General features: G+C 33.7%; 1 protein-coding gene across 1 annotated transcript; it reads left to right on the forward strand.

The window, feature by feature from the left end:
• The first annotated feature begins 1,880 nt into the window (after positions 1-1,880).
• Positions 1,881-23,023, forward strand: LOC122023368 (protein PHYTOCHROME-DEPENDENT LATE-FLOWERING-like). The gene is made up of 12 exons (XM_042581433.1): positions 1,881-2,260; positions 7,693-7,738; positions 7,810-7,874; positions 7,964-8,041; positions 13,444-13,524; positions 15,017-15,178; positions 15,256-15,354; positions 15,428-16,791; positions 20,590-20,810; positions 20,915-21,027; positions 21,113-21,151; positions 21,242-23,023. Exons 1-12 carry the CDS (start codon positions 2,120-2,122, stop codon positions 22,661-22,663), a joined length of 3,831 nt encoding a protein of 1,276 aa, XP_042437367.1. The 5' UTR covers positions 1,881-2,119; the 3' UTR covers positions 22,664-23,023.
• The last annotated feature ends 1,730 nt before the right edge of the window (positions 23,024-24,753 follow it).

The raw sequence follows: 24,753 nt of genomic DNA on the forward strand, positions 1-24,753 counted from the left end.
AGATCGAAAAGATCCTATAGGAGAGTTTTTTGGTCCATAGTAACGAAATTCTCTATACATATATATTACTAAGTCTTATATAAAAAGGAGAAATACTCTTGCATTGCCCGTTTAATTTATAATTTACCTTTTTATAAATAACTATATGGTAGATAGTATGAGGTGTCCGTAGTTGGTGTATAACCTTTTGTCAAATCCACAATAATGGATTGGTTATGAATCAGATTTTATATCATTCCTCCTCATACCCACCAAGTATCGGATATCCATTTTTATATCTATATCAATTAAAGAATCAGATATATTCTATATTAATAAATTTTCTTCTTTCCATTCAATTATCGTACTCGTCCCAACTTGAGGTGCCTTCAATGCATTGGAGGCGTCTTCATAATTTTTGTTAACAGTGTTGAGACGCCGGATCAAATGCAAACGTCTCAATTCATTTGTTTATTTTTTTTTAAAATATTTTCTAAATCTTAAACCTTTTATATTTATCCCATGAGTATCTATTTTTTTTTGTTTTATAATTTTTTTAAAGTTGAACACTATAATTTAATTCTTAAATCCTAGAGGCATATATATATATATACACACACACACAACTGTTATGCTACGAGACTTAAAAAATGGATAGCAGATCTCCTTAACCACTTTTTTATGGTCCAGGGGATGGACTGCTCATATTTGCAATCGAATCGTGACCGCGATCCCTTCCTGAGTTCACCGTCCTCACCAGGTTATAGTTTGGTTCGGAGCGGGCGACCGGAGGCCGCTCGGAGGACACCGATGGTGGATAAGTGACCAGGTTACTGTGCACCGAGCGAGGGTCTCCTCCGGGCGGCCTCCGACTGCCCATTCCGAATCAAAATTATAACTTGATGGGGACGGTGAACTTAGAAAGGGATCGGAACAAATTGCGGCCGGATCGCGCCCACGATCCAGCCGCAAATATGAGTGGTCCATCCCCTGGACCACAAAAAGTGGCCCAGGAGATCCTGGCTCTAAAAAACGCGCCTGTGCGCGACTGCGTTGCTGGCATGTCTATGTGGCATCGCAATTTCCTTTTCTCTTCATAGCACCACTCGGATGTCGCTCATCAAAGCTCCACAACGAAGCTAGGGCAGAGGAAATGATTCCTGTGCGCTCGCCGTCCTCTCCCCTCACCTTCCTCGATAGCAAAGCTAGGGCAACAAAGCTAGGGCAGTGAGGCTAGGGCAGCAAACCAGGGGGAAGAAAAGTTTTGCCCTCACCATTTGAGGTAGAGTCCTCTATATCCTTATCCATTTAGATCGAATATTAGATGAGTTAGAAGGGAATTATCATCCCTATCCAAAGAGACCATATCTCTTGGTTGGACCACTCGCAATTACGATCGGATCATGGTCGCGATTTAACTGCAATTAGTTATGATCCTTCCCTGGGTTTACCGTCCCCACTAAGTTATAGTTTGGGTCGGAGAGAGTGATCGGAGGCCATCCGAAGGCTGTCGGAAGTGGACAAGTATTCAGGTTGCCGGACACTGAGCAGGGGGGCCTTCGGCCGTCCGCTTCGACCCAAACTATAACCTGATGAGGACGACGAACCTAGAGAGAGATGATAACATAATTAGAGAGATGATAACTAATTATGGTCAGATTGTGGCCATGATATGATCATAATTATGAGTAATTTATCTTCTGTTTCATTTTTTATGGACCAAGATCTATTCCTCTACCCAAAACGACTTCATATTGTTTTTTTTATAAAATAAAAAATAGAAAATAGAAAAAGGATTAACTTTTAGATAAAACCTACCGTTAACATGTATCCAGCCATTCTTTTAAACAAAAATTATTTCCTTTTAAAGATTAATTTCCGTACTTTTTACGAATCGCGGACCCAAACTCAACCAAACGCGAACATTACCCGCAACATTTTGCTCTCTCTTCTTCGGCGATCTCCTTCCTCGACGGGAGAGATAACTCGAGAACCTCCTTCACTACCGACGGCAAGTGGCGTCGAGGATTTCGTTGACCCCTGAAGACCTTACTAGTTCTTCGAGGTGTACTATGATAGCCTTTGCTGCCGGATTCCATTGATCATGCGTCAATAGAAAGGGAGGCGGCGAAGGGGGGAGATGGGGATCTCCTTCAAGATTTCAAAGATCGGGAAGCGGTATCATCCGAAATCGAACTTTAAGCCGGAGGAGGACGACCAATCGAAGGAGGGCTATGAGGAGAGCTCGCATGTCCTTCACGGAGCTGGATTGGACCGCGAGGTCCGCCTTTTCTTTGCTATTACTTTTTCTTCTTCTTCTTCTTCTTCTTCTTCTTCTTTTCTTGTTTCATCTATATCTGGTTGGGGATTAGCTGATGGGGGATTAGCTGATGGTGTTTCTTTTGTATTAAGCAATTGTAAGCTTAGTCTCCTGGACCCCTGGTATCGTAGTATACTGGTGAATTTTCTTGGTCTAACTCGAACGATGCTTAGGATGAGATCTTTCATATATCGTGGCTGCGCTTGATTTTTCTTTTTAGTGGCTTAGTGAGTTTTAATTCGTCTATGGCATACGACTTTCTTTTCTAGCACGCTCTCACTATGGAATCACTTTTACTATTTTCTGAATTACCATGCCTTCTAATTTTTTCTTTGTCTTGTTATCTGGGGCGATGAAGTTTTCCTTTTGTATCCTTCTTCTCTGTGTATTGACGGAATCGAAGTTAGGAGTGGAGTTTTTGGTACTCATAGGTGGCCCGTTTAAGCAGGTTTGGATACCTGCTACACAGGTGTATGATACTTTTGATGAAATGGTTGATACCCATCACACATGAGATTGATTTGAGATTGTAGGCACGGTAAGGGTATCCATTATACAAATTTATATTGTTTTTATTTGAAAGATTTAACAAGAACCAGAGGGGTTTTGAATGAAGCAAGTACCACATCGTCTTAAAAATCTATGATACAAAGTAACTGTCATTGAGGTGAAGTGCAAACTTAACAAGTTTGAAAGCCTGGGATCAGTTGCTTTTGTTTTGAAATGCAGTATTATACTCTTGCAAGTTGCAATTGGCAGATTCAGTTTACATTAATCTAACTGAATGTTAGGTGGTTCGTACTGGTGGGACACAAATCTTTGAGCATATGTAGTCCTTTGTTAAATATCATTTTTACCTGGAAATAAAATTTTTACCAAAGAAATGGGGAGATAGTTAAATTGAATGAACAGAAAATTTCTGCAAAAGTTTATGACATCTTGAATTCATTATCAAGGAGAGTTCATTAACAGGATAAAAAAGTAAAAAACTGAATGGTTAAAATAGACAAGACTGTGAGTTTTAATGATCATCATAAGTCCCTTGATTTATAAAGAGTTGATAGATTGTGGTTCAACAAATCATCTTTTATGAGTTAAAATGTTCAACAATTAAGAAAACACACATGCAAAAAAGATAGATTAGTAGAGATGAGAACACAAATCGATGGTGAGTTATATAAAGACAGAAATAATAGAAGAAACACTGCTACTTAGAAAAAAGATCTAATGGTCGATAAGTCAAGAATAGATTAAGATGATATATGTATATACCTCAAGATGTTCAATAAATTTTACAATTAGTCAAGTTGAATCAGATGGGTTGAAGGTAAGAGGAAAAGAGAAACCAACAAAAGCTCTAGCTCTACACAACTCAACTAAAAATGACTTAAATGATTCATATATTAGTAAAAATATAACTTTACAAAAAATCAACAACTTGGATAGATTTATACAAATGCCTTCAAATAATTGATAATCGTGTTTTGCTTGTTATTGTCTTATTACAAACATTGTTATAATTTTGTAAGTCATAATTACTCACCCTTATAGTTTTCTAAGTCATAATAACTCACCGAAACTTTTATTAAGAACCATTTTTTTATGTTCTGTTTATTTACTAAATTTTCCATTGTTGAATGTTTCTTAAATTGTGCTTTTCTGATCGATACTACAATAGTCAAAGTTATTTCACATGGTGATATATTAAGTGTATAGTAAGGTTCAGTTCAAGAATTTCAGTGTCGACCCATGTTGCCTTTTTTATTGTTCTGGTATGGGATTGACACTGATGCCCCATTAACACATTTTTGTCGACAACAACATAGGTTGATAGGATTCCCTCTGCCTATCATGTGGGAAGCTGTGTTTGTCCTTGATTACTTGTGTGTTTACTGTCGGCATCGAACTCGATAGAGAAATCGACTCGATTCCTTCTGTCACTTATGGGAGAGAATATTGGGGCTATAAAACTTACCCGCTAGTGACAACAAATGTTGAACGGTGAGAGGCAATAATAGCTATGAGTGGCGGGGGTCATTCGGCTTTGGATTACCGATTTATTTTTTTGTGATGGGAGATGTGGTTGGGGGAGAGAGCGCCGATCAAAATCTCGTAGGAGATGATCATCAATTGAATTGCGATTGTAATGACAACAATTGCGAGACTACGAGAAGACAGAAAAGAGGAATTGAGTTTCTTTATTTTAATATAACGATTTCATATATATATATATATATATATATATATTAGTTTTATAATTGAGATATATAAGTAGTGATAAGTAATATAGATTCTTAACAGTTATATAGTTAAATGTAAATTTATGTTTTTTACATGAACCCATTAATAATACAAAAACATTAAAATAAGTGGAAATAAAATATTGGAGATATTTGACGTTGAATCAATTAAAGTTAAAATCGACTATATGTAGTCGATATAGGATAATTGTCAGTTAGTCCAAATTCATTTAAACCATGATTAATCAAACTTAAAATTTATTTTAAATTTTTAAAGAATAACCTTTATTTTTTAAAAAAATAATTTTAAAATTTCAAAAATTATTTTAATTATTTTTGAATAATTTTAAAAAATAATGAATAATTTCTAAAATAATTCCAATTTTTTAAGAAAAAATCAAAATAGTGCCCATATTTTCCTTGTTATAAGGGCGCTCTAGTTTTAAGAATATCAAAACAACATCTTATCCCATTTTTCATTCGAAAATATCATTATTCCATTACTATTGTAGCATATTTGATCAAAACTGCTCTTATTTGGTTAAAATTGCTACACATGGAACACTATTATTTGAAAAATATTCTTTTTCAACTTGGACGAAATTGCCAACTTAGTCAAATTTGCTTAAATACTAACATGCAGTTATGCGTTGTCCAAAGTTGCTATAAGCAATTTTGATCAAATTGCTTTATGTTATAGCATATTTGGCCAAAACTGCTACAACGTGTACTCTTTGTTTAAAACTACTATATGTTATAGGAGTTTTGAATAAAGCAGCTAGACCGTGTAGTAGTTTTGAGCAAGTTGCTAGATGTTATATTAGTTTTGAACAAAGTTGTTACACATTGTAACAGTTTTGGAATAAAACTACTACATGCATAGCAAGTTTTAACAAAGCTGCTACAAGAGTGTTGGGACAAGGGTATTTTTGGATGAAAAATGGAATGAGGTGCCAGTTTGAAATTATTTTAAATTTGGATACCCTTTTGATGAAAATAATAATAAGTGGCACCCTTTCAATTTTTGTTTATTTTTTTAATATGTTAAGAATTGATTATAAATTTAAATTCTTGATTATTGTCCCAAAAATTATATTTTTAAAAATATAATTTTAAATGTTTTAAATAAAATTTTAAATATATTTAAAAACAATTTGAATCTCCTCCAAATGACTTTAAAAAATGTTGAATAATTTGTAAAATTATTCTTGACTCTTCAAATAATTTTATAGTTTTAAGATTAGTTTTTGAAATCTTTTAGATAATTTTCAGAACTATCCTTAAATTCTTAGTTTTATCGATCTTTATATTTTCAAGCATAACGAACATGAGATGCTAAATTTTATTATGTAGTTATAATAGTTGTTTAAAAGTTTTAAATAATGTTTATATATGATAATATTTATTCTATTTATTTAGTGTTTTTGTTAAAAACTAGATATTCTTCTTATCTTATAATTTTTTATAAATAAAATAATATTCTTATGTTAATTTTGTTATTATAATTGTTGTAAATGATTTTATCTTTTTGATACTTCAACTTTTAAATGATGAATGGGTAGACAAATAACACAAAAACAACAAACTTATGACCCAATCGACATGCATGTTGGTTAGCAAATCAATTTCATTGGAAGCAACATGGATATCTGGATGTTTTAAGTACTTAATAGTTCCTCAAGAAATGTGTCATGCAATGAAGGAGGAAATTGATGACAAAAAATATTTAAAGTAGAAACAACAACAATGACGTGAATGAATATTTTGATAATTGAACCTCCGGAGAACCCATCTATGATAAATTTAAAGGTCACAACGAAGGTATTTTAAATAGTTCTTTGTGCCTCTTGAGCTGAATTCAAGTATGAGTTACTTATGTGATATAGAGGTGATACAATTGGCGCTAATGGAAGTGACTCAACTTCTTTACCAACATGGGGAGGAGTGTTAAGTGTTCATCTTATCTCATCATAAGTTGGTAATGGTCGTTTCTTTCCTTCTATCGTAGGAAGGTGTGGAGTTAATATGTTGATATTGATATACTAGCATTCCTAGACTAAGTTAGTAAATAGACTAGGATTGATGATGTTTATACAAGGGAACAAAATATTGCTAAATTTTTTCATTTCAATTGAATTCCCCCTAATGCAACAAATAATACATGCTACCTTAACATGCCTCTAATCACATATAAAATTGTTGGTTGATACTTAGATGAACAAGTGGAGGAGATCGACATATGGATCCTATTGTGCAAGAAGCAATAGGGCCTATATGGAGTTACATTAATATGCGATAGTTGGAGAGGACCTATGTAGATTACTATTATTAACTTTCTACTATAGAAAGGTGATATTTTACAAATCTATATATATATATAATGTAGTAAGTAACTGCATTGAAATATAATGAAGAAGGTTGTAAAAAGAGGGCAATCATTAACAACATTCCTTTATACTTATTGTTGGGCTAATTAATAACAAAATTTATTGACAAGGAGATTCTACAACTCAAAACTACTAAGTTTGTGATTCATTTTCTCTTGATAAACTCTCCTTAGAAAAAATTTGAATTAAAGATGATGTTCACTTTTGAGGATCGGGAAGCCTTTGGATACTCTAGCACCATTGAAGGAAAAATATTATATTTGATAGATTTTGGAACTACATCACATATAGTCTTATGGTAGTAGATCCATTGTATGCTGTTCTATGTAAAGTCAACATGGACAATAAGCTGCAAATGGACAATGTTTACCATTTAATTGACAAAATCAAAGAGGAAATCAAGAGGCACCTACATTGTAGATAGTCTTATGACAGTAGACCCATTGTATGCTGTTCTATGTAAAGTCGACATGAACAAGAAGCCGCAAATGGACAATCTCTACCACTTAATGATAAAATAAAAGAGAAAAAAATCAAGAGGCGCCTATGGTGGTAATCAAGTATCAGAATTATATTGATATAATTATTGTAAGATGTGACAATCAAATAGGAAATGTTTATAATAAAAAAGTTTAATATCACTATTGATAATTATATATGCTTAATTATGTGATTATTATCTCAATTTGTTAAAATTGTCAGTTTCATCTTACTGCTTTTAGGATGGCATATCTTATCTTTTCTTTTCTGAAATGTGATTATGCAGATTGAAATAACTAATGCTGCAAATGGCACCAACAATCTATTTCCAGGTATATATTTTAATTAAGAAATAAAAATTGTCATTTGATTGATCATTCTTTCCTTCTTTATTTCAATACAGAACATGAGGTGTCCTTTATCTTGAACCTTTATCTGAATGGATACTCCATTGGAAAGCCTTCTGAGGTTTGTTAATTTACGAAAAATATGATGAAACACGGTGTTGAACTTAGGTTTTAGCGTGATATTATCCTGATCTAATTCAATATTGTCAGATTGAGAACTGTCAGACTCAGCTTCAGGATGTTAAGCCATTGCATCCATATGATAGAGCATCTGAGACACTATTTTCTGTATGTATGAATGCTTTGAAAAGTATTTTGTAGGGGGTTTCTATTTTGTTTGCATCCAGAGATTATTTTGATTAAGCAAGATTACTGCAACATTTTCTATTCAATTATTTTATGAACATGAAGTCCAAAGTTTATTAGGATCGACCAGATTGACATTTCATTGCAGTTAATTTTTGGTTTATAATCTACAGCATAAATGCATTCATACAAGGATTAAGGCCCAGCTACTTGTCTGTTTGTTTTTTTAGCATTCATCTTTATAATTTGCATTTCTTTCTTAGTGCAAGTTTCAGAGTTTGAGATTTTTAAATTTTAACAATTGGTATGGTCCTTGTATGGGCATACCGTAGGTCCCATGGTTTTAATGTTATAGAAAAGTTTATAGCTCTACTGACACTAGGTAGCTTTTCTACCCATACCAATTATAATGTCCAATTTCACAAATGAGTTCTATATTACAGTGTTACAAACTAGTCTATAAGACTCCCTAACTTGGCTCAAAGGTATTAAAAAACTTCAGTTTGTTATAATTGTATTCAATTCTTAAACCCACCCCTCAAAGACCTAGTTTGCATATTTGTTGACAGATTGCTAAATTAACCAATGACATATTGATTCCTTTTTTTTAGTGCAATTCATCTTTGCATTTTATTATGCCATGAAAGACAACATCAAAAGCAATGTGCATGGGCCATACAAGCTCTTACATGGCAAATGCTATAATCATAAATTTTGCCTCTGCACTTGATGTGAGCATTGAAGCAATGTTTTTGGCTTTACTAAGTTGTCAGATTTGCTACCTGAAGGACATAATAGTTTGAGGTGTACTACATATTTGTGAGGAATCTACTCATGGTTTAAAATCTTGTATTGTACTTGACGACACGGGTGAAACATATCGTTCTAGTCATCAATCGGTACGCCCTGCACGAAGGCTCTGCATCCTTGTGGACGCCTCGCGCAAGTCCCTGCGACCATGTGAAGGCCTCGAGTGAGCCTCGTGGTCGTGTGAAGGCCTCGTGCGAGACCGCAGTGGCTGTGCAGAGGCCTCGTGCTAAATCGTGGCATTTAAAATATTTTTCTTTATGTTTTTTTTTTAAATTTTTAGGCCACTTAATATATATATTTTTATTTTTTTAATGGTTAATTCTTTTCTCTCTTAATTCTTTCTCTTTCTTCTCCATATTTTATTTTTTTTATTCCTTTCATCCTTGAATACATAATTTTTTATTTTTTTTTTCTAATTCCTTTCTTCCTCCAATACATAGGAAAAAATTTCCTCCTTAAATTGACAAAATTAGATTAAATTAAATTAAATTTAAACTTACTTGATCCAAATCTTTAGTTAATCCTAAATTGATTTTTTACTTATCTTAATTTTTAGAATATTAGTTTAACCTAATAATAAGTATTTATAGTAATAAAATATTATAATAATATTTTTTTAATTAATATATTTTATATTAAAAAATATAAACTTAGGTAATTTAAGTAGGTCAAATGAGCATAAAAATTTAAATTTTTATCGTAGAATTTAAACTTTAAAAGTAGAATAAGTTTTAAATATGATGCACAATGGAAAAGTCATTCGACCAAATGATATTTCGATAAAGGCATGAAAGTACCTAAGGAAACAAGGTATTGAATGACTTAAAATTATTTAACATGATATTGAAAATGAAAAAAATATATGATCAATAGAGGATAAGTACTCTAGTTCCTTTTTATAAGAACAAGGGAGATGTACAAAATTGTGCAAACTATAGGGGTATTAAACTAATGAGTCATATCATAAAACTTTGGAAAAAAGTAATAGAAAAAGATTAAGGAGACCACGATCACCGAAAATCAATTTGGGTTCATGCTTGGAAGATCGACAATAGAAGTTATACATCTTTTTAGACAATTAATTGAAAGCAAAAACAAGATCTACACATGGTATTCATTGACTTAGAAAAAACTTATGATAGAGTCCCGAGCGAAATTATATGGAGAATTTTAGAAAAGAGAGATGTTAACGTAACATATATTGAACTAATTAAGGATATGTACAAGGATGTAATGTCTAGAGTAAAGATTTTAGGTGGAGTAATTGAAGCATTTCCAATAAAGATAGGGTTACATCAAGGATCAATTCTAAGTCCGTATCTTTTTGCACTAATTATGGATGAACTCACTGCACACATTAGTGCATGTTGTTTGTAGATGATATTGTTTTGGTAGATGAGACACGTGAATGAGTAAATGCTAAACTAGAATCTTGGTCGGAAATACTAGTAGGAAAAGGTTTTAGGCTTAGTAGGATAAAGACAGAATATATGGAATTTAAGTTTAGCAATATTAGACATAATGAGACAATTGTTAAGATAGAAGATGACGAGGTGCCCGGAACCGAGTGCTTTAGATATTTAGGATCATTTTTGCAAAATGATGGAGGGATTGCGAGAGATGTCTTATATAGAATACAAGCAAGATGGTTGAAATGGAGGAGAGTGTCGGGTGTTTTATGTGACCGTAAAGTACCTCTAAAACTTAAAAGAAAATTCTATCTGCTATGTTATATGGAGCTAAATGTTGGGCTATGACTCAAGCACATGAGTAAAAGATGAGAGTTGCAGAGATTAGGATGTTAACGTGAATGTGGACATACGAGAATAGACAGAATAAGAAATGTGAGCATTAGAGAGAAAGTCGGAGTTGCATCTATTGAGGGAAAACTCCGAGAGACACGTTTAAGATTGTATGGGCATGTACTTAAACGACTAATAAATGCTGTAGTTAGGCGATGTGAAACTATGACAAACACGCATATCAAACGATGAAGAGGAAGATCAAAAAAGACTTGGTTAACAACAATAAATAAGATAAAATTTATTTAAGTATAAATGATGATATAGTAAGAGATAGAGCTCAATGACATAAAAGGATTCATATAGTCAACTCTACCTAGTGGGATAAGGCTTGGTTGTTGTTGTTGTATATTTTATGTTAAAAAAATATCGAAGACGTATCGGCATGATACCGAAACTATATTGTTTTGGTCATATACCGAAACTCTGATACGACTTGAAATTTTAAACCATGAATCTACTTATTCTGCATATTGTACTATATAATTTGAAGATAACTTTGATTGCTATACAAGGGACCTTGCTTGGAGGATTCTTTAGATTGATAAAGAATCCATAGTCGTCTCTTAATTACTTTGACATGGAGAGTCAATAAATTTGCCAATCACACTCATAACAAATGAGATATCAGGTGTAGTTAGTATAAGATAATTAAATTTACTAACAATTTTTTGTACTTCCTAGGATTTGATAATAACTCTTCATGTCTTGGTGATAGTTTTAACATTTTGAACCATGGGCTTTTCTATAGATCTAGCACATAGTGTACTAGCTTATTCAAGTGTAAAGCATATTTGTGAGATATAAATGACTCTTTTCAAAACAGTTAGGAAATACTTTAAATCATTTAAATGACCATTGGTTCTTGAAAATTACACAATTTTAGTTTTTTTGTTGATTTTTTCTTTCTTGAAATTAATTTTTTAGAAATGTGGAGGCTATTTGAAAGTAATTGAAAAAAGAAAATAATGATTGTGCACATTTTCATCAAAAATATCCAAAATTCAAAAACAATTTTAATTAGTATGAAGTTATGAACCACTCTCCTAAACATGTCATTGAATTTGTTATGATTTATTAAAAAGAAGCAAACTTACATATTAATCAATTGTATTGTACAAATACACAAACATTAGAAGTTTGTCATACATTCAAACCATGTTGAAAACATGGTTATCAAAATGGACATTGATATTAAAATTGAATGGTTAAAAAATCTTACACACGGAACAAATGTGTGAAATTGAAATTGTTTGAAAAATTAAAAGGGTGGAAAAATATTTTGATATTAAAAATAATATTTAATCATAAAAAAGATACATATTATATCTCAGTCTTATGATATTATAAATAATCTTATTATTAGTCTAACAATATTACATTACTATTGCTATTATTTATAAAATAACATTCTAAAAATATCAAATATATATTATTAAACTAAAAGTATATCTTTAAGATTATTGATACATAATGATTCATATTTTATTATTCTAGACTTAATAGTTAAAAAATATTAATAAATAATATCATATATATTAATATAAATTAATTGAATGAATTAAAGAGATTAATATATTTTAACATTATTGCAATTAAATAATATGATAGAGTTGGAACATACTCCTAAAAATTCGATGAATTTGTATTACGACTATCAATTTTTCATGCATATAACTTCTACTTAAATGCTTTCAAAAGAAGATAAATCAAATAGATTGATTGCCATTTCACTAGATATAATGTAGAATTCAATAAAATTATGATATCATTTCTTAGTTGTAATTTTTTTAATTGGTTTTTGGGAAGTTGTGGGATTGAATATATTTTTAAAAAACTAATTCTTATTCTATTTTTGTGACTACTTGAGGGGTGTGTGACTACTTGAGGGGTGTGTTAGAGACTAAATTGTATAGGCCTAATTGTAAATATAATACAATAGAATTCCTAAAATGTTATTTGACATTGCTCAACAACTGTGAATTAAACTTTAATTTTTCCCATTAGTTATATTAAAGATGTGTTTTATCACAAGCGTATTAGAAATGTTATTGTGCATAAACTGTGCTTCTAATTTGGTATCTAGATTTTTTCCCCTAGAGGTAGGTATGTGTTAAAGATGTAATAGAAGTATCTAATGGCGTGTTTGGTTCATAGGAATAGCTATTTTATTTTCTATAAATTGCTATGGAATACTTATTCCTTTGTTTGGTTGTAAAAATGACTATGGAATACTTATTCCAAATTCTTAAAGAATAGTTATTCTTTGCTACATTTAAGGAATAATTGTTCCTTATCTATTCCATCCTTCATACGACACATTCAATTGTCCCAACTGATGGTGAAGTCTGACCGAGCCAGATAACTCGGACAAGCCAGGCATGCTGGATGAGTTAGGGATTAGAACAGTCAATCCTAACTGATTAAGGCTTTGATCGGACCAACTGGATTGAACAGGTTGGGTAAGTTGATCGGGTGTCAAACTGGTCAATTAGGTTGCCATATTATTGGATGATGAATGCCCTTATAAATCAAATTGCGCAACCATGTTTCCAATAGCTCACCTAATTATAATTGTTAATTATGGCTCTTGCATAATTAACACTCTACTTGACTTAATACAATGCTAAATAAGGGTAACCATTGGTAATTTAAAATTATGATTTTGGAACTTTGTTTAGAAGATTTTATACACATATGATTAAGGATCTACCTTTTCTGGTTGGCATATACTTCACCTATCTTTCAGTTAATTTTGCATGATGCTTGTAGGCTGTTGAGTCAGGGTGGCTGCCAAGTGACATACTTGATGATATACCTTGCAATTACTATCACGGGACTGTTGTCTGTGAGGTAAACTGTATTTGACTTCTATGTTGTTTTTAAGCTCAGATTCTTATAATTTGTATTTGTATTTTAAATATGTTGGTTGTTTTTCTCAGCTAGCTATGTGGTTATAATCTTTATAGGTGAGATTTCTAGAGTGCTATTAACAACTAGAGTCATTATCCTTCTTTTTAGTTGGGATGACAAAGTAAAGTAACATCCAGTTAGTTGTCCGATGGCATGTTCTCTTGTTTCTGACATTTTAGACTGGTGCTTCTTTTGCATTATGTGATTTGGTAGTTGGCCATAATTCATTATATGCTTATTGATGGTTCCATATTTCTGTTTATGTAAAAGATGCCCACATTTGTGAGTGAGTTCTCATTTTATCTCTTTGTATGTTTTGTCTATAGAAAAGCTGCCACTTTCTTAATGTTAAAACAAGTAACTCATGTTTTGCTTCTGATCTCTATGTTTTGGGAAAAAAATTCAGAACCATAACCTCTGTACCAATTTCCTCCTTTTAACTCTCAATTTGGCCCCTAGGCTAGTCGTTCTTTTCAATTTGAACTAATTTAGTCCAAATTTCTAAAGCAGTCAACTTTACTAATGTAAAGCTTATTAGACTAAATGTGTGTTCCTCATCAAGTGCACGCTCAATGTTATTTCTAAAAGGCACTCATTCTTAATAACAAGAAATCTTGAACCAAAGTGACAAATTAATACTAATCAACTAGTGAAATGCCATCATGTTTTTTTTTTTTTCTCTTTTTGCATATGTAAATCTACTTAAGAAAGAATCAAACAGAAATGGCACCATGATATTTAGGATCTGCTTTGTCATGTGATTAATGCGCTTCAACATCTAGTAGATGTGTCATAACCTTGTGATAATTAAGTTTAATAAATTTATAGTATTTTTTTCTTTCTTTATGCATATTCTATTTGTTAAGATATGTACCGGTTACACTTGTGCTTGCTCTTAGTTTTATTAAGCTCTATATTTACAAGTTTTATTAAGCTCCAACATCAAGTCTTTGAGATATTATGAACTATGCATATTGTTATAGTACGGTCAGTTGGGCAAATAGACCCCCCAAAAGGGCTAACGTCAGTGCATGTGTTATGATATAAGCATAATTGATCTGTCCAGTTTGTCTTTGCCAAATGTCGAGTAATGACTAATGAACTAATGATTGACAAGATATGCTCTCGTACTAAGGCTAATAAATATGGTGAAAATTTTGTGTTTTGATAGACTAAATGGCGGGACTGTTTTACTGTGTCAAATATTTTGGAAAGAAATTCTTTAGTCTTTACCTTCTGAACTAACTTCAACTGCTATTAAGTTTTGGCAAGAGAAATATCATTCATCTCTTTGTTTAGTTTTAATAAACTTTTTTTTTTTGCTTGAGAAATTTTTAAAAAATTTAATGATGCCAACATTAATTTAGCACTGTGCATCATAACTTCAGTAGTATCTTCTTGATTAGTTGCTTAGAGAAAGTCCTCTATGCAGGTACGAGACTATAGAAAATGCTTTTCTGAACAAGGAAGTACTGCTTCTACTGCCAATGCAACTCCAATTGTACAGAAAGTACAATTGAGGATGTCATTGGAAAATGTCATTAAGGACATTTCTTTAATAGCTGATGATTCTTGGACATACAGTGACCTAATGGTGAGTATCCCTTGACATGTCTTCTAACAAAGATCTTGCTATTGAGCTCATTTGATATATGTGATTTTATTCTGTAGGAAGTAGAGGCACGAGTTGTGAAAGCATTGAACTCACATCTTTATTTAAATCCTACTCCAAAGTTGGAGAGACTTTGGAAAGGTCCTACTGTGACCAAGGTATTTTTGAACATGATGTTGTGTAAGCAATGAGAAACAGGCTAGTTATACACTTTTTCTCTTGTTTGCACAGCTCAATTTTGGTATTGGAAGAAAGAAGCGTCCACTGCATACTTCTGAAGTGACCATTTCATCTGATAACCAAAATCCTGAAAAGAAGATCTGCACTGATAGGATATCTGAGAGTTCTCATTGTGGGTCAGGAGAAACAGGATCTCAAGTAAGACATGCATCGCTTCAACAAGCTTACGAAACTATGCCATTGCAACATCTATCGAGTGGAGTTCGGTCAATGAGATCTAACAAGTTTGGTATGAAACTTACTTTGCCTCTGCCCTCTCAGGCCAAGCTTCAAACAGTCGTCAACTCGCCTACTAGTTCACAGGATCATGGACCTGGACATCCATCCAGTATTTCTGGGATAAATGCAAATATATCTTCATCTCAGAACTTAATGGGTTCACATCCTGACAAAGTCAGTAACTCCCCTCGTTCCATGAAAAGGGAGAACCTAGATTCCCAGTTGATACCTTTTATTGGCATTAAGAGGCAGAAGCAAACACCAACAGGGGTAGATGGCATTCAGCAACAGTGGCAACAAAAAGGGTCTCAATTGGTAGGATTAACTGGAACAGATTTGCAGTGGAAGAACCAAATGCTACATTCCCATGTAGATGCAAAGGGGGGTCAGTATGCTTCTACTCTAGGCAATCAGAGGTATCCTACAACTGTTGTAAATAGTACGCGTAAACAAGATCCAGGAGCTTCTTTCCATTTTAATCACCAAGGTATGAGATTTGGTCCCAAGGAAGAACAGTTAGATAGACAAGAGCAAGATAGATGTAAAGAAGTTCTTCAGGCACTCCCTGTTAACAGTCCAGTTGATCAGCAGCAATCACGAGCACATTTACTACAACAGCCATATATAAGAAATCATCCTCCAACCCCTGTCCAGTGGCAGAATGCCCGACCAGTATCTGAAAAGGATATGTTAAAAGATGATACATATCAGAAAAGGAAATCAGTGCCCAGCCCTAGGGTGTCTTCTGGACCCATGGTCCAGTCACCAGTATCATCAAGATCGGGAGAAATTTCCAGTGGATCTGCAGGTGGACAGTTCAGTGGCATTGTAACAGCTTCTGCTCTGGGTGTTCAAAAGGATAAGTTAATAGCAAATTCTAATGCTGCAATTGGTGCTCCTTCTGTGACTTCTAGTCCTAGTGACTCTCTTAACCGACAACAGCATACCTCAGGGACTGCAAAAAGCAAACCAAATTCAATGACCAAAACTCAGAATGTGAGTGCAGTTGGATCTCCTGCCAGTGTTAGCAATATGAATCCTTCCCTAATTGTTAACAGTCCTTCAATTGGGACTGCTCCTCTTGGCGATCAAGTCATTATTGAGAGATTTATGAAAATTGATGCAATAACCCAAAGGTATGTATAAACGATTTTTTTACCCAAGGGATATTCATACATATAATATATAAAGTTGTTGATTTTTGTATTTACCCCTTGAAAATTTATTTTGGCTTATATATTTGCTAGATTTAAAAACTTGCAAATATTTCATTATTTAATGTGTACTAGTTAAGCTTTAACATAAGATATCAATGTGATATTAATATATTCACAAATAATTCATGTAAAAAATTAAGAAAATAGAAATATCATTGACGCTTTGATAATTTAATCTATATATTTCTTTGATATTAATAGTCACATAGAAATTTTTATTAGATACTAAGATTGGCAAAAATAATATAAAGTTTAACTTAATCAGAATCATAGCAAGTATTTAAAGAGAGGCTTGTCTATGAGATTCTTTGTCAATCAACCCCAAATGATTAAGAGCCTCATCCAGTGTAATCCTAGTTGGAGTGTTTTGTGTCTCAATTGCAACCAATAGCAATGAAAAGTCTCAAGCGAACTCATTGTTACTTCGACAATGGTTAAGCCTTTTTTCTCTTCCTCTCCTCCTCTTCCTTTGTTTCCTTCTAAAAGATGTAGAGTGACACCACCTCATACCAATATAAGATACGCTTGTCAGTATCAGAACCTTACCATTTAGTTTAATACAAACTCAAACATTGAATGTTTATATTAAAATTGTCAATTTTAGGTTTCTATCGGGAATTATTTTGGTGTGTTTTCAAATTGTGAATTGTATGATTTAGATGAAAATTTATTAAATAGGTAAGAATTACCACCTCATTTGAAGTAATTCTTAGTTCTTACATTCTGAAGAATATAAAATAATATCATATTTTATTTAATAGCATAATATTATTAATGGAGTAACCTGATGCTGATTCATAATTAAAATTATACAAATTCATATCTTAAATACATTTTCAGTCTGTTGCCTTTAATTGAACTTAGGCATAACACTAGATATAATCTACACTAGGTCATCTATACTAATTTTATCTTACGCTCCCAATCAAGTTTGACTATATATACTTAGTCTAGCTTGTATATAAACTAAAAAACCTCACAAAAAATGCTAAAATTAAGACATTTAATGAAAAAAAACCAGGATATTAGTGCAACAACATGAAGACACAAGTCTTTGAATTGATCTTTGAAGGGTTATTGCCTAGACTGTGGTTGAGCGATCTTCAGAAGGTAAGTTGATGAAGATCTTCGAATGACTTGATGCTATCCTCTTTTGTCATGCCCTGTCAAATTGAACAGACTACACGATTTGAAGTTTGTGAGAATGAAATGACTTGGAAGAGATTGCAGGATGAAATAGCTGAGATGGAGATGCTTAGTTCTGAGCTGAGGAGGTTGAAGAGATTCTGTCTCTAGCATTTATTTTTGAGTGAGTGAATGAATATGGGACAAGACACTCAGTAGGCGATATTACTTTGAGAGGTGAGGATGTTAAAGAGAAAGATTAGTCAAAAGAGGATACTAAAAATGGGATAGTCTACTGCTTCCTTCCAAATTTCAACTAGTGAAAAGATTACTACTTCCTTCCAAGTTTCAACAAGTGAAAAGATTATCACAATAATGAGTGAGATTAGGGTTTCATAATTCACTTAGAGATAAGAAACATGTTAATAAAAAATGTAACTTTGTATCAGTTTACTCTAATAGAGGGAGTAGGTGTGGATAAGGTTTAAAATTTTTAGCCACACCGTAGTTTTGATCTTTGACTAGAACAATATTAGTTCAGTACCATGCTAGTAAAAAATGTAACTTTGTATCAGTTTACTCTAATAGAGGGAGTAGGTGTGGATAAGGTTTAAAATTTTTAGCCACACCGTAGTTTTGATCTTTGACTAGAACAATATTAGTTCAGTACCATGCTAGTGTTCCAAAGTATGGTGTGGTAATGAATTAGAGGGGGAAGGGGAGAGATGAAGAAAGGAGATAAGAAGAAGAGAATACAAAGTTTGGACTTGGCGTCTCATTTTGAATGATACAATTTTGACATTGTTTTGCACAGACATAAATTAGAAAACATAATAAACATTATTTGTATTCATCTTGATGCATGTTGAATGTCGTCATGACACAATACTTATCAAGATGATCCACACAGACACAAAATAGATTACATGTGTCGAGTAGTATTGTTTTACTAATTTATCAGAATGATATGTTTCGATTGTGTCACCCAAAACAATACGTTTCAACCGTTCCACATGGAAGAATACCTTTCAACTGTGTCACTTGACATGATACAAACCATGGGGTGTGGAAACGATGGGCTATTACTAATTTCATCTTAAATCATACATACAAATGATGGAAAAAGAAAGAAATAAAAGATGATTGGTGAGGAGAGAGCAAACTTGAATTTCACTTGTTTTTCTCTTTTTTTCTTTTGTTGTTTTTTTTCTTTTTCAACATGACTATCATCTCCTTTTCTTTAAAGGCTCTCTCTTAAATCACTTTTTTTTTTTGTTTGGGTGGGTTCACTTGGACTGGGTTAAATTATTGTGTACTAGGTTTACTTAGAACTTTAGAACTGGAGATATGGTGTGAAACTCGCAAAAGGGCAGAGTTGGTCTTGTGACGAGGGTGCTTCCATGTGGGTTTCCAGGAGAACTAGTATAGAGCAGGTCTCACTAGGGGTCTCATGGATAAGTGAAGCTGTGCATGGAGGTTGATCTGATCAAGGATCATTTTGCGGCGCTGAGAAAGGGTGGTAATGTCCCATGAGGGAGCTATAAATATATAGTACATGCAAAGTGGTTGGCGGTGATTGTGGTGGACTAGAATTCTTGGAGAACTACTGTAGAGATACATTTGAGATACCTGAGAGGATGACTTCTTTATGGGTTGCTTGGGGATGAGAGAAAAGTAAGATTTCACGAAGTGTCAAGGAAATTAAGAAGTTGTGAGTTATTGAGGTAAGGAATGCCTCAACATTATTTAACCTTGCGGCCTCACCTTAGGTGATTAAAGTAAGAAAATCTAAACATAGGAGAGGAACCTGCACTTTACCAAATCTGGAAAGGTGAAAATATTTTATTATCTTATATAGAATTACTACTCATGTATGCATACAACTTAATATGCCTTAGACTAGATTATATGTAATATTTTTATCTAACATTATTAAATCATATTGAATTAGATCAGATCAACATATTTCTTTTAAAACATACGATACATATCATTTCAAAACTGAATCATAACATCTTTTATAGAAAACCTGAATTGCAGAATTCTGACAGCTATGTTTTATACTGTTGATGGCATAGATGAAAACTAATATCTTTATGAGTGCATATGAAATTTTGACTTATATGATAAAAAAATATATAATTCTCTAATTTCTAAAGATATATGTAAATTTCCCTGATAATAGTTTGCACAATGTTCTCTTTGAACTGTAGTGGAAGAATTTCATTCACACCTGGATTTATGTAGACTTATAAGTCTTATGTATACTTATTTTTGTTGGTGTGTCCATAAATTTGGGTTTGTCAAAATCATTATTTGAATGGTTGCTGCTTGAGAAGTTGTAAGGGCAATTTGCCAAAGGAAAAAAAAAACAGCATGTTGTTTATTTCGCTTCTCTCTTCATGTAACTCTACAAAATTCCTTGGTAGCTTGGAAAACTATTAGTAGTTGCTACATGCATGTTTCTTTACCTTGGTGCTTTTGTTCACTATTTAATATCCTCATTTAGAGCTAAACCTGTATTTACTTGGATGAGGTGGCAATCCTCAAATTAATATCTAGCCTATCTAAGCTTATCTTTTTTGGCATCAGATACCAATTTAATCTCAAGAAGAATAAAGTTGATGACTATCCTGAAAAGGGACCAACACAGCATTCTACCCAGGAACTTGCAATTTGGCTATCTGATTCATTCAATGGTGAGGACTTCACAGATCAAAGAAAACCATTGTCAAAATCTTTAATTGGTGGGACAATTAATACCTGCAAGGACAGAACAATCAGCTTTATGCGCAATGAGCCAGTGCATCAAGGTTTACCTTGCTTAAACATTCTTTCTTTAACAGCACACGAGTCTGAATATATTATGTGCTGATCCTATTTAAATATTTGTTTTAAAATATTTTCTTATTTTTAGTTTCTATGAGGTTGATCATGACTGAGAAGCCCTTTGATGGTACTGTATCAATGCAGTACGAGTACATGGATGATTCTAAGATTCAAGATTATCAGCTAACATTACCCACAACTGTGAGTCACTCTACTTGTGTTATTCATATTTTGCTCGTGTTGCTCCTATCATATCTAACATCACAAGATTTTGATCAATGATCAGAACCATGCAGATCTGCTTGCAGCACAGTTTGCTCAACTGGTAAGCATCTGGAGAAAGATGTAGAACTTGAAATATCTCTTGATTGACCTGATCATCTATATTTCTAACTCCATATTTCATGTTTACCAGATGGAACATGATGGATTTCAGAAGGCTGAAGATAAAATACAACCTATACCCATCCACATGGTTGCTCCTCCAGGTAACCTTTCTTCAGGTTTACCAATGATGGTAGATACCTCTACATCTGAAATGAAACCGCCAGAAATAGCTAGTGGTCAACCATCACAAGCACCTTTCCCTGCTGTTGCCAATGCAATTGGACCGATGAATTCTTCCCAACATCCTTCCAGCAATGCAAGGATGATGGCAGCTGCTAACTACAGTCAGACTCTGGCGATAACACAAGGTTATCTCACAGGTGCTTCCATGTCTGCTAGGTTGCAGCAGGTTGATCAATCTACGCTGAAATCACATCAGCAGCAACCACAGCAGCAGCAGCAGATGCAACAAAATACATCACAATTGCAACAGCAGCAGCTTCCATCTACACAACTTCAGAGGTCATCAACACTGCTCTCGGCCAATCCTCTGTCTCAGATGATTGGTCAGAATTCAAATCTGCAAATAGGAACTAATCAGATGGTGAATAACAAACCATTGCAGCTTCATATATTGCAACAGCAGAAGCAACAGCAGCAACTTCCTAGGAAAATGATGGTGGAGCTTAACCCAGCCATGAGCATGGGAAACATGGGCAACAATGTGATGGGCCTTGGTAACTTGAACAATGTAATAGGCATGGGTGGCATGCGTGCTATATCGTCTCCCATCGGGACTATGTCAGGCATGGGCAACCTAAGCCCACGCCAAATGAACCTGCTTTCAGCTTCCAATTTCAGTGCAGGCATTCCTCAAAATTCTTTGACCCATGCACAGTTTGCTGCAATGGCATCCAAGTTCAGGATGGCACCGCAAAATAGAGCAGGCCTATACAGTCAATCTGGTATTGCAGGCATGGGAGGGAGTACGAACCAGGTGCTACCATCCTCTTCAGGCCTGTCTATGTTGAGTGCACTGCATCGAGCAAACATGAACCCTTTGCAACGGAATGCAATGTCATCTATGGGCCCTCCTAAAGGAGCTGGAGCAAACTTTTACCTCAATCCTCAGCAACAGCAGCAGCTTCAGCTGCAGCTGCTACAACAACAACCACAGCAGCAGCAGCAGCAGCAGCAAATTCAGCAACAAATAAGTTCACCATTGCAGCAAGCCCAGGTTGGCTCCCCACCATTGGTGGTCTCTCCTTCAGCAATGTTGATGCAACATCAGCAGCTGAGCCCTCAACAAATGGGCCAACAAACTGCATTGAGTCCCCAGCAGCTGAGCTCAGGTGCATTGCAGCAGATAAACAATAGTGCTAATCCTGAGGCTGGGCCTGCAAGTCCACAACTAAGCTCACAGACACATGGGTCTGTTGGAAGCATCACAAGTTCCCCTATGGAGCAACTGCAAGGTGCTAACAAGGCTGGGTCAGCCAGCAATGTTTAGGTTGGTGTAAATGAAAGCATCCCTTTGGCAATACTAAACCTGAACTGATTGATTTAGCTTAGCTCTTTTGGGAACATGACTTCAGAGACATTTGCTAAATTGCATTCGAGCATGTCAGTCAGAGCACTTCAATATGTTTAAAAATGTGAGTTGGCAGCGCAAATGTTGTATCATGTGAAACCCAGATTGTTTATTGGATGCGGGGGAAGTGTTGGTTTTGCCCACCATATGAAAAGTAATCTTGCAATATCTGTATATACATGCGAATTCGCACATTCTTGCAGGCTTTTAAATGATTTTGAGATGTATTATCCAAGTTGCAAGTTATATTTATTACTAGCACATGATTGAAGGCCTCAACCTATGGTATATGTTATGGTTGATTTGCATGAAAGTTAGATGTAAGCATATTCTTTCCTTTCAAAAGCTATATGGTTAAAATTTATGAACTTCTAAGTGATGATTTGACTGCTCTTTTTATTATGATGAAACAGCAGAAAATATGTATTTGAATGTTGTGCAAATTTGAGCTGTTTCTATGTTAACACGGAGAAGGTAAATTATAGGTGACTACTAGTCATTAGTGCAGGTGGCCAAGACTATGTGAGAAGGTATGTTCGGATGCGCTGAGTTTTAACCCCGATATCTCATGTGGCAAATTTGAGCTGTCTACACATGGTTTGTCATCTTCTCATCTGAGTTTCAAATTGCATTAGTCTCTCAATTATAGATGTGGTAGTATCCACTTCAGAGAGGGCTTGGAGCTTATCATATAAAAACCATCTTCGTGTATATGCTGACTAATAGATTCTATATAATGGGTATTGAATTATTAGTGGACCTGGACAATTAAACCTTTAAAATCAGCTACTGAAATTTGGCATCTATTACTAGTTTAGTTCTAAAGAATTAGGAATCTCACCAAGAAGCCAATGGCCCATTACTGACTTCCTCTCATTGACTACTAAGAATAAATAATACATAAAATGAATAAATAAATCAAGGAATTATACATTTTAATTTCACTATGGAAAGTAGGAAATATCTACTTATTTTTCGTATTGTGCGTGTTTAACTTGTTGGCTATCTTTCTCCTCACTTTCGTATGGTCCCTTTCATTAATTACGTTAACTTGTTGACCACATTACTTTAAACATAAACAAAACTTGATTTTTTTTTAGGAATATTGAAAAACACTATAAAAAAAGTAGGGAGAGTTGCCTCGTTTTCATCGATTTCTACCGGTGGATTGGAGATTCATTAGTCATGCAACTAACGTGGAATGCCCTTCATTTGACTACCTAAAAAAAAGAAAGACAATAAAGTTAATAATTTTATTTTAGTTGAGTTCAATTTTCCATTAAATTAATTCAAAACAAGTTGATTGAACTATGATAACATAGTTTAAGATTTTATCAAATTTTTACTCGTACATAATTTATCTCCAAAGTTAATAAACTAATTCAAATCATGTCACCGCATGGCTCGGTGTGGGAGTTCATTTCGATCAGACATACAACCCTCCCTCCACTCCCATCAAAGTACTCTTCAAGGCCACTAGCAGTAAGCTCGAGCCTATCAGAGTCATGTTTGAATCTATTCGCTGGATTGCTATGTGTATATTAAGTATTAACCTTTTTTTTGAAAAAAAAAAATCATATGAATTATTAATTTATATACACATGACCACCAATAAATATGATTCAAACACTATTCTTATCGGTAGGATTGAACTTACCGCTACTATCCTCTGAAATTTCCACGAATAGATAATCCTTCAATTGGTTATCTCAATTTTTTTAATAATTTATATATTTATACTATAAAAGCTTTTCATTGAGACCATCCGAATAAATTAAAAAACACAAATTGATATTGACGGACGGCCCGACGTCAAAAATAATTTAAACTTCTCCAATATAATATATTCTGAATGAGATTCACTGCGTCTCACCATTTCCTTGCACCGTAGCTCGGGTCTCAATCGATGATTTCAAAGTATCGATTAAGGGTTGTTGAAATTAAATACACGAATTGCCATGCATTAAATGTGATATTGTGGTATGTTATATTGTATTAAATGATTTGAC

Source organism: Zingiber officinale, chromosome 9B (genome assembly GCF_018446385.1).
Source record: "Zingiber officinale cultivar Zhangliang chromosome 9B, Zo_v1.1, whole genome shotgun sequence".
In the NCBI taxonomy this organism is placed as follows: Eukaryota; Viridiplantae; Streptophyta; class Magnoliopsida; order Zingiberales; family Zingiberaceae; genus Zingiber; species Zingiber officinale.

What these genes read in the sequence shown, in the direction of transcription:
- LOC122023368 (XM_042581433.1), top strand. Translation starts at nt 2,120, where the DNA reads ATGGGGATCTCCTTCAAGATTTCAAAGATCGGGAAGCGGTATCATCCG. An exon ending in GAGCTGGATTGGACCGCGAG is followed by an intron (nt 2,261 to 7,692) that starts GTCCGCCTTTTC and finishes GTGATTATGCAG; the next exon opens with ATTGAAATAACTAATGCTGC. An exon ending in CAGCACAGTTTGCTCAACTG is followed by an intron (nt 21,152 to 21,241) that starts GTAAGCATCTGG and finishes CATGTTTACCAG; the next exon opens with ATGGAACATGATGGATTTCA.